The following is a 10,685-nucleotide window of genomic DNA, read 5'->3' on the forward strand; positions in this document are numbered from 1 at the left end:
GTCCCCTAATACTGTATCTGAAGTCTCTTTTATATAGACCTTAGTGGTCCCCTAATACTGTATCTGAAGTCTCTTTTATATAGACCTTAGTGGTCCCCTAATACTGTATCTGAAGTCTCTTTTATATAGACCTTAGTGGTCCCCTAATACTGTATCTGAAGTCTCTTTTATATAGACTTAGTGGTCCCCTAATACTGTATCTGAAGTCTCTTTTATATAGACCTTAGTGGTCCCTAATACTGTATCTGAAGTCTCTTTTTTATAGGCCTTAGTGGTCCCTTAATACTGTATCTGAAGTCTCTTTTATATAGACCTTAGTGGTCCCCTAATACTGTATCTGAAGTTTCTTTTATATAGACCTTAGTGGTCCCCTAATACTGTATCTGAAGTCTCTTTTATATAGACCTTAGTGGTCCTCTAATACTGTATCTGAATTCTCTTTATATAGACCTTAGTGGTCCCCTAATACTGTATCTGAAGTCTCTTTTATATAGACCTTAGTGGTCCCCTAATACTGTATCTGAAGTCTCTTTTATATAGACCTTAGTGGTCCCCTAATACTGTATCTGAAGTCTCTTTTATATAGACCTTAGTGGTCCCCTAATACTGTATCTGAAGTCTCTTTTATATAGGCCTTAGTGGTCCCCTAATACTGTATCTGAAGTCTCTTTTATATAGACCTTAGTGGTCCCCTAATACTGTATCTGAAGTCTCTTTTACATAGGCCTTAGTGGTCCCCTAATACTGTATCTGAAGTCTCTTTTATATAGGCCTTAGTGGTCCCCTAATACTGTATCTGAAGTTTCTTTTATATAGACCTTAGTGGTCCCCTAATACTGTATCTGAAGTCTCTTTTATATAGACCTTAGTGGTCCTCTAATACTGTATCTGAATTCTCTTTTATATAGACTTTAGTGGTCCCCTAATACTGTATCTGAAGTCTCTTTTATATAGACCTTAGTGGTCCCCTAATACTGTATCTGAAGTCTCTTTTATATAGACCTTAGTGGTCCCCTAATACTGTATCTGAAGTCTCTTTTATATAGGCCTTAGTGGTCCCCTGATACTGTATCTGCTCGTTTGAAAGCCATGATGTCTCTCTCTCATGGGTGGGCCAAATTCTCTGGGCGGGCAAACCAGAGAAAGGGGAGGTAACCTTGCTCCTTATGACCTCATAAGGAGAAGATTCCTGATCGGCCCATCTGAGCTTTCATTTCCTCAAAGGCAGAGCAGGATACCCAGGGCTCGGTTTACACCTATCACCATTTCTAGCCACTGGGGCACCATAGGCAGGCTGGGGGAACGCATATTAATGTTAAAAAACCTCATAAAGTGAAATTTTCATGCCATGGGACAATACTCACATACCCATATGTACGTTGAAAGAGCTATCGGTCGCTGTAAAAGCCTCAGTGAACTTCAAAATGCTTTTTTGAACGCCACAAGAACCCCCCTTTTCAAGAACATACATTTTTTTCAACATCTGGGAGAGGGGAGGGGGCACATATTAAGCAAGGGGTCTGGGGGTCATCCCCCAAGAAATCTTGAGTGTCAAACACTTCTGGTGAATTTGTATGCACCAATTTGTGCCGTTTCTGCGTCAATTCATGGTGGAAATGTCATTGTCATTGTACTTCCTGTTTCAACAGTGCATAGTTGCTTGTTCTGTAAATTTTTTTGGAAGATTGCAACCATTACTTTTGATGTTGCAAACTGCTACCATCTACCAGAGGCATTGTTGCTACGGTTGCGTCTAGCAGTTTGTCAAAATAAAAGTCCTTTTTTTTTAAATGTTCTTAGTGTTCACTTGTGCTATTGAGAGAAAAAAAAAGAAATACATTTTTATTTAAAATATCCGTATCTAAACACGTCATTACTCATCCAGACACTCCCATTAGTGCTATTTATGTGATTCAGAATTTTAGCAATATATTCCACATTATATCCAAATACAGCTGAATGACAGTTTATATGTCATTCAGGTAAACGTTGCTTTATCCCTGAAATACTTCTCAATGCACAATGCAGTATGATTGTTCACAACAATACTGTATACATTTCTGCGACCCACTGTTTTAGTGTGATTACCCAGCAGTGGATGCAGAGTAGGTATAAGGACATCCTTCTTTTTAACTTTGAACTCATTGTTTGCAGTGTGGTCCGCATCAGCAGGAATGGCTGGCACACACTCCTAAACTTCCTCTTTCACACGGGGCTGACATTTGGAGTTTTCGCCGGGGGCATCAATCAGATCAACTTACCTTTTGTGTGCCAAATTGTAAGTTGTTCTTTTCTTACTTTCTCAGAATAGTGTTATTTCACAGCGCTTTTAAAAACGTGTTCCGAACAGTATGATGAACCAAAGAGAACTGAAAGCTCCCTTTAGCTGTTGCTGAAGCCGTTTTGAGGTCAATGGCAGCTATAGGCATCACTCAGAAACTGAGAGAGGCATCAGTGTCCATGGGAAAGTAAATGTTCACTGAGTATTAAGTTAAATCACTACCACGAGCAGGCTTGCTATATATTATTTTCTGGTTTCCTTTCAAGCTACTCATGTGTAAAATGTGTTCTGGCTCACATGTACAGAACAGTGTATGTTTGCTATTGTGCCTATTGTTTTTTTGTGCTTTTTTTACAACACTATGTTGAGTGGATGAGTATGAAGTATTTTCTTTTGTTAATCACTGTCTAGTCACGCATTGCCAGACCTATCTCAACAGCGCTGAGGAGGAAGGTCTGGCAGCAAGGGCATACACTCCTGGATAGGAGAAAAAACGGGGGGTTTGCATTTCGTTAAACCAATCAAAATCGTCTTGGGCGGTGCTAAGATCCAGACGCAGCGACAGTGGCTCTGCAAAATGTTCTCGGGAAAGAAACTTGTTTTGTTGGAACATTTGCATACAATATTAAATGAAGTTAACTGTTGACACAATACAGTAACAAGACATGAGCTATTTAAATTAGCTGGATACATGGTTAAACCTCATTTGAGCTTGCCAGTGTATCACTGTGAGTATTTTTTCCGTAGCAAATCCCCGCCAATGGGTCCCAAAACGTCCCAGTTAGAGAGTAAATGGCGTAAACATATTCCTCAAAAATCTTTAAAATCATTCCCTGAAAGAACCAAGAAGGCCTGCCTTGTTGCATGATCCAGATTTTCTTCAAAACTTGCCATTTTCACTGTGTAATGTTGCTCCACTCCTTTTAAGAATTGGAATTTAGAATTGATAAGAACCGGAATCGAAAGGAAGAATCGGAAATTGAATCAGAATTGTTAAAATCAAAACAATGCTCAACCCTAGTGGGGGGACACACCTCTTCCACCCTCATCCCTAACACTGGAGCCCTGCTACGTCCTGCTATGTCCTGCTACGCCCTGCTACACCCTGTAACGCCCTGCAGTGCCCTGCTACGCCATGAACTACTACAACTACTGTTTCTAGTCATAGTTCCATTATCTTTATTGTTACTATTATTGCCACTGTTCATCACACCCCCAACTGGCACCGTCAGACACCGCCCACCAAGAGCCTGGGTCTGTCTGAGGTTTCTCCCTAAAAGGAAGTTTTGTCTCGCCACTATCGCACTAAATGTTTAATTACTGGAATTGTTCATCATCAAGTTTGCTGAGGACACAGCTGTGGTGGGCCTGATTACAGACAACAATCAAAAGGCCTACATGACAGGGACAACAGACTACTCATGAATGTCAGCCAAACTAAAGAGATTATATATGGAGTTTGGGAAGAAGCAGGGAAGGAACTACACCCCCTTCATATCAAGGGGCCCTAGGTGGAGCGAGTGGACAGCTTCAAGTACCATGGTGTCCACATCATCGATGGTCTGACCTGGGCTCTGCATACTGACTCAGTGGTGAGAAAGGCAAGGAGGAGACCTTGGTCTCAGGTGACCTCAGGTTCACCTGAGACACCGGAGGATATTCCAAGTATCCCCTCAAATACTTTAGCGGACCAAACATCATTTGACCAATTAAAACTATTTTTAGTCCTGATATATACAGTATAATATTTGGTGTCAATTTGGTGTTTTCAGTCAGTGACTCCAGACTGCAAAATTGCAAGACTTCTTGAAAAAGAAAATTCAATTCAATTCAATTTTATTTATAGTATCAAATCATCACATAGGTTATCTCGAGACACTTTACAGATAGAGTAGGTCTAGACCACACTCTATAATTTACAAAGCCCCAACAATTACAATAAGTCCCTCAAGAGCAAGCAGTGCGACAGTGGCGAGGAAAAACTCCCTCTTGGGAAGAAACCTGGGACAGACCCAGGCTCTTGGTAGGCGGTGTCTGACGAGCCGGTTGGGGGTGTGATGAACAGTGGTGATAATAGTCACATTAATAATGGAACAGTGACTTCAATGGTAGTTGTAGTAGTTCATGTCATATCAGGGCGCTGCAGGGCGTTACAGGATGTAGCGTGGCCCAGCAGAGCATGGATGGATGTAGCGGGAAGCTGCAGGGTTCAGCAGGAAGCAGCAGGGTTCAGCAGGACGCAGCATGACATTGCAGGGCACCGCTGAGCTCAGCAGGGAGTGCAGCAGGACCACGGTGACAGCTGGAACCAGGATCTTGGTGCCAACGTTCTCCAAGGAAATACGCTGGGGGAAAAAACATAAGGACTCCGGGGAGTAAACTCCCCAGAAGCTAGGATTAGTAACAAGCATTTCTGGGACGGGATACACACAAATAGTAATAGTAATAGAAAGGGAGAGGAGAGAGCAGCTCAGTGTGTGAAAGGAAGGAAGTCCCCCGGCAGTCTAGAACTATAACCGCGTAACTATAGGAGAGGTAGCTTTTTCGGGCTTAGAACTCTCCCCCTGCCGAAAAGGCTACAGTTGTTTCACTGTTCACCCAGTATGGATGTGAAAACAATAAAACTAATTAAACCAAGTCAGCACTTTAGTTTCAGTCATGTCAAGTCAGTGTTTTTATTTCAAATCAAATATGCCGGAGACATAACAACCTAAACGTGTCACTGTCCAAGTGTCTTACCAGCTGTCTTACCGTCTGGCTGTTCCCAGGTCATCCTGGTGCAGACACAGGTAGTGTTAATTTTGTCACCTATTTTGCTGCAGACTGTCGTACGTCTCGTGTTGGAAATAGAGACAAACCTTTACACCGTTTAGCTGTCAGCATTGTAACCCTTTTATATATGTCAATGATTTTAACCGTGCTTACTCCAACTGCTAGCTAACGGTATGCTAACGTTACCTGCTGCCAAGTGTAGTGTTAACTAGCGCCCCGTGCAGCGATGTTTCGGTTGCCTCTAACGTCCGTTTAGGAGCATCAGAGAGAAGCGCAGGCATTTAAGTGGCACCAAAATCTGCGTTGCTATTCGGTCCGGTAGATAACGGTCGTTAGGGCACCTGTCGGTGCCGTAGCACCGGGTCTCAGTAACAGCTGAATATTCTATCTCATGATGAAAAAGTAGAGACGATTGTAGACGAAAATGAAGAGAGATTTTATCTTAGTTTTTATTTTATGCAAAACATTTTAGTCTCGTCTTTTTCGTCAACAATAATGCATGTTAATTTAGTCTTAGTCAGCGTTTTTGGACATTGGCACAGTCTCGTCATCTTCTCGTCTTAGTCATGGAAAAAAAGGTCGTTGACGAACATATTTAGTCTCGTCTTGTCTGACGAAATTAACACTAGACACAGGGTAGGTTCATACCATTGATATATAATAAAACCTAGATACAGCGTTGGAGGCGGAGCCCCGTTTATTCCTGTGAGAGTTGCTCAGTGGCGCAAGAAGCCATGATCGGCACTGCTTTTGCACTGTGTGGCCCTAGAGCAGGCACACTAGAGACTTCAGCTGGCCAAGCCGGCTACTTCCAGTTTACCGCTCCGCTAACTTTAATTGCCATTAAATGATTTATTCGTACAGCTCTTCTACACTTTCCAAATGTTATCAGACAGAATGAATTAAATTCTGCTAGACGAGATTTGGTTAGGGTTGTCACGCTTGAAGAAATTCATCCACTTATTTACGCCATGTAAGTCTATAGGGAAAAGTCTTTTTGGGCCAGAGGGCATCACTTGATAGACCGGGAGTTGCAATTCCACTTGGCCGCTATGTTCAATTTGCAGAAGCAAATGCCTGGCGCATTTCCTGGGGGCCTGGTTTATACATTGTGGACCTACCTGTCTAATAGGGACACACTAGAGCTTAATAAATCCACATTCATGTCAAAACACGTCTACTCCTAAAATATATGACTGAAGAGGGACTAGTTAACTAACTGTAGACATTTCACACAGACTTTATAAGCACATATCGAAATGAGGGGCAAAACACCCAAGGAAGGGGGGAGAGACCACAGCGCCGCCACGTTTTTATGAATCCCACTGCTTTTTTTAAGCACTTCAACAAGTGTGTAATTACACTCACTGCCAGAGGAGGGGAGACAAAATCTCCGAACTCCAGGTTTAACATTAAAAATTCGACATCAGGGAAACATTGTCCATCAACTTTCACTACCTTTGAGCACCAAACATCACTGATGCCATCATAGTCTGCTGCCCCTCGTCCCACCGGAGTCCTGCTGCCAAGATGGAGCCCCGTCTCTGCCAGATGTGGGCACAACAGTCTCCTTTCTCCCGTTGCTGGACCATCCCTAGTACTAGTTCATCCATTCCACTCTCCTGTGACCTGACATCAGCCAGGTGCAGTCTGGGTAATGGAACAGCCCTAGGTCCAATCTGGGTGAGCCTAGCTCTTATCCCGGCTGTCTTCCCTCTCTTCCCGGGGTGGTCACACCTTGGTCCAGCTAGTCTGGCTGGGTGGTCGGAAGATGCTGTGAGCAGTCACTGTCTCAAGGTCCGCTGCACCTAATCCAATCCCTGCTCTTCATTCTTCGATGTTGATGAGTGGATCTCTATCATAGGCAATATTTGCTCCAGTAACAAAGGCAAAAAGACAACAAATTAAAACAAAAATGTAGCAAAGTTCCAGGGTCAGGGAGCTACAGTTAGCAGGTCCAGTTCCGGCGCCGTACGAGCAGCAGCCAGCAACAGTTGCTCTCTGTCTTTCCATTCATTTCCCTCCGGACAGCACGAATAAAGTTTATCTTATTTTATCTTATCTTAGCAGCATAATAATGGTATAATAGGTTGGAGCGCAATTTGTGGTGTGATTAATACCCCTTTATCTCAAATTCATGTACAAAACACTAATACACCCCATGCAAATTTGGACAATGAACTCATATTGCTTTTAATAATCTTTGTTTACAACTTCATCTGTTAGGTTGGCATTGTGCTCCACTATGCGTCTTTGTCTACCATGCTGTGGCTGACATTCACTGCTAGAAACATCTGTAAGGATGTGTCCAAAGATCCACTTCGGCCCCAGAAGAGGAATGGGCCAGCCCAGACTCGCACCAAACCAACCGTCCTCAGGTAAGCTGTGAGCTATAAGCGGGTTTTTAAGTGCGCAACAGGGATGGTCAATGTTTGAATTGACTGACATGACTGCTTTACTGGGATCTGACTGTCAACAAGCAGTACCCTGCTTTTCAAAACCATCATGATGTTAAAATGTGGAATATAGCAGTGATGTGCGTGCCCTTGGACCACGTCTCTTTTATACAAGATTTTCGGCTGATTTAGAGAAAGTACATTTTGGAGTGTTAAAGGTCCAATATGTAATATTTGTACTGTAATAAATCCAAAAATGACACCAATGCCTCATCAGATATTAAGGAAACATGTTAAACTGAAATACTATCTTTTCTGACAACAATGCTAATTTCAGTATTTTTCTTTTTGAAATTTACATTCCGTGACGGAATTTATGTTTATGTTTTGATCTGTGTGTTGTTATCAACGGCCCAGTTTGACAGCCAGGCTGGGTTGCCAGATATACCTGTAAACACGTAAACCCAGCACGCTACAGCTGTAACGTTAGTACAGCCATGAAAGCAGCAAACAAACGAACAGGATCAACAGAGATAGATTCTACCCAACCTAAAAAAAAGAAAACAGCATTTTTCTAACAGTTGCGTGACCAGAGACGTAACAACCCCCTGGTAAATATTGGAGATGTATTTGAAAGATGGAGACAGCTTAGAGCCCAAAAGGACGCAGAATTGGCTTATTTCCTCCTGAACCGGTAAGCATTAGCTTCAGGCTAATTTATCACAGCTACTAGGGGCATTTTTTGTCATTTCAACATTTGTGTACTCACATTGAATTATATAGCTAGAGTACCGGAGTTGGTTACTTGCAAAAACAATTGAGACAGTAAAGTGATCCCGACTGGTCCTGGCTAACGCTGCCTTGCTAACCCTGCTTACTGCTAACGTTACCGGGGGACCAGGCAAGCCCACGGCTGTTTACAGCGTGTAGCCTCTTCAGCGGCTGGAGCCGACAACGGTGAGTTATTTTAAGCCACGAGAGGGGGGCTGTAAATCGGAAAGAGAGGACTGTGAGTTTGCAGTGTGTTTAGCGATTGTTGCCGTAATTCTAAGCCAATGAAGTGTATTCCGTCGGCAAGGTAGTGGTATATTTAGCATTTCGTATTGTAATTCTAAGCTGAGGAAGTGTGCCTGACTGGCGTGTGGAGAGGACGGTGAGGTTGTTGTGTTTTTAGCGGTTCATACTGTAATTTTAAACCGAAAAAGTGTGTCTGTCAGTTGGTTACAGAGCCCCGAATGAGCACGGGCTTTTATGACTGTCAATATAGCCAGAATCTAACGTTAGCTACGCTGTGCTGTGGAGTAATGTCTGGCTATGTGAGACTAGCATCTAACGTTAGCTACTCTGTTGTGCTGTGAATCAATTCAAAATTAACTTTTTCGTCTACCAGCCAAATGGCTAATGAATGTTCAAATATTACCAGCCATTCAATAGATTACCATTGGGTTTTTTGGCTGGTGAGTGAAGCCAATCTACCAGCCACTTGCATATTTCACCAGCATTTGGCTGGTAAACGGTGCTAATTTAGAACCCTGGAAGTAATGTCTGGCTATGTGAGAAAAGCGTCTAGCAACATTGTTGTGAATGCTGCGGTCTCAGCCTGGCAACCTCCGTGAACTTCGAGTCTGGGCAGGAGGGGGCGGGGGAAACGACTCTCCAGTATTTTGAATTTGTACTGCAGTAACTATTTTAACCGCTAGCTGCCAGTATTACACACAATATTACATATTGCACCTTTAAGCCAAAGGTCCTTTACAGTTCATTTTTGAGCGCCCTAGCAGACTTGCAGAAAGTCTTTAACAATAATACTCAGCTACTTGATGCTGCACTACTTGCTTAGCATATAAAGTCAAATTAGGAGTTTAAATTTGAAAGAATTTGAAATTGAACAAATCTTACAACTGAGTTTCTCCCATAAAAGTTTTGCATCACTAATTAGTTGGTCCATCCTGTGCAAGTGAATCACTCCCACTGTTAATAGAATCAGCTTGTTTACTGCCCAAAATTTAAGCAAAGCTCACGTTTTAAAATTCTGATTGAAATTTATTACAAAATTGAGCTCCAATAGTTCATCGTTTTGGAATGCTTATTAGCCGTCTTTCTGCGAGTGAGGTGAGAATGATAAATATCAATCTTATGTCTTTGTGTTAAGAACAGAACTTGGATCAGCGTCGGGATTCTGTATAGCTGTCTCTCTCTCTCTCTCTCTCTCTCTCTCTCTCTCACAGCGTCTCACCGCCCACCAGAGTCAGTTTCTGTCCGAGGTTTCTGCCTGTTAAAAGGAAGTTGTCCTCGCCACTCTCACACCAATCACTTGCTTTGTAAATTACAGAGTGTGGTCTGGACCTACTCTATCTGTAAATTGTCCCTGAGATAACTTCTGTTATGATTTGACACTATGAATAAAATTAAATTGATTCGATGTGGCTAGCCTAGCTTAGCATAAAGACTGAAACAGGAAGAAACAGCTAACCTGAGCAAGTCCAAAGTAATAATATGCCTACCCACACCTCTAGGGCTCAGAATTAGAATCAGAAAAATATGTATCGCCAGGTAAGTAGTTGTGCTTTGAGCTATATGCTAAAGTAACATGGCAAAATGCTCACAATGTCAATGTTACATGTTAATCTTTGGCGGTTAGCTTGCTAACCTTGCGAGTTAGTACTAAACACATTGTACAGCTGAGGCTGATGTTATTAGTTTTACTGATATTTGGTCATAAACTAAGGTATTGGACAAATTTTGCCCTGATGATGGCGCTAGATGAAAAGTCAGAGGACCACCAAAGTTATTACAATTCATCCTGAAGGAAATATAAATGTCAGAACCAAATTTCATGGCAACTCATCCAAAAGATGTCACCATATTGACATTTGTTTTTTTAAATGTCAATGGTGCTGGATGAAAAGTCAGGGGATCACCAAAGCCATTAGGAATTATCATCTGAGCACCATGGATATCTACACCGGATTTCACAGCAATCCATTCAATAGTTTTAAAAATTATAGAAATATAAATTTGAATAATTTGATTTAAATGGATTTTGTTCTGTCTCTCTGACCCACCTGTTACCCTGCCAGCATTTATACTTTATCATTTTTTGCAGATTTTATCTTGTAAGTGATGGAGTCCCTCTCATGATTGTTGGAGTTACGGCAGCATTTGGTATGGATAACTATGGCAGCAGGGATGACGCTTTGTAGTAAGTACTCATTATTTCTAAACAATCATGTTTT

At 42.1% G+C, this 10,685-nt stretch overlaps 1 protein-coding gene across 2 annotated transcripts in view; it reads left to right on the forward strand.

The window, feature by feature from the left end:
* The window catches only part of adgra1a (adhesion G protein-coupled receptor A1a), a 32,151-nt gene that overhangs the window by 17,623 nt on the left and 3,843 nt on the right, over positions 1-10,685 (forward strand). For both annotated transcript variants that reach the window (XM_039788930.1, XM_039788931.1), the window contains exons 4-6: positions 2,155-2,278; positions 7,280-7,431; positions 10,556-10,651. In XM_039788930.1, the coding sequence (XP_039644864.1) occupies positions 2,155-2,278; positions 7,280-7,431; positions 10,556-10,651 (372 nt within the window). The remainder of the gene's footprint in view (positions 1-2,154; positions 2,279-7,279; positions 7,432-10,555; positions 10,652-10,685) is intronic.

The sequence above is a fragment of the Perca fluviatilis genome, chromosome 21 (genome assembly GCF_010015445.1).
Source record: "Perca fluviatilis chromosome 21, GENO_Pfluv_1.0, whole genome shotgun sequence".
Classification (NCBI taxonomy): domain Eukaryota; kingdom Metazoa; phylum Chordata; class Actinopteri; order Perciformes; family Percidae; genus Perca; species Perca fluviatilis.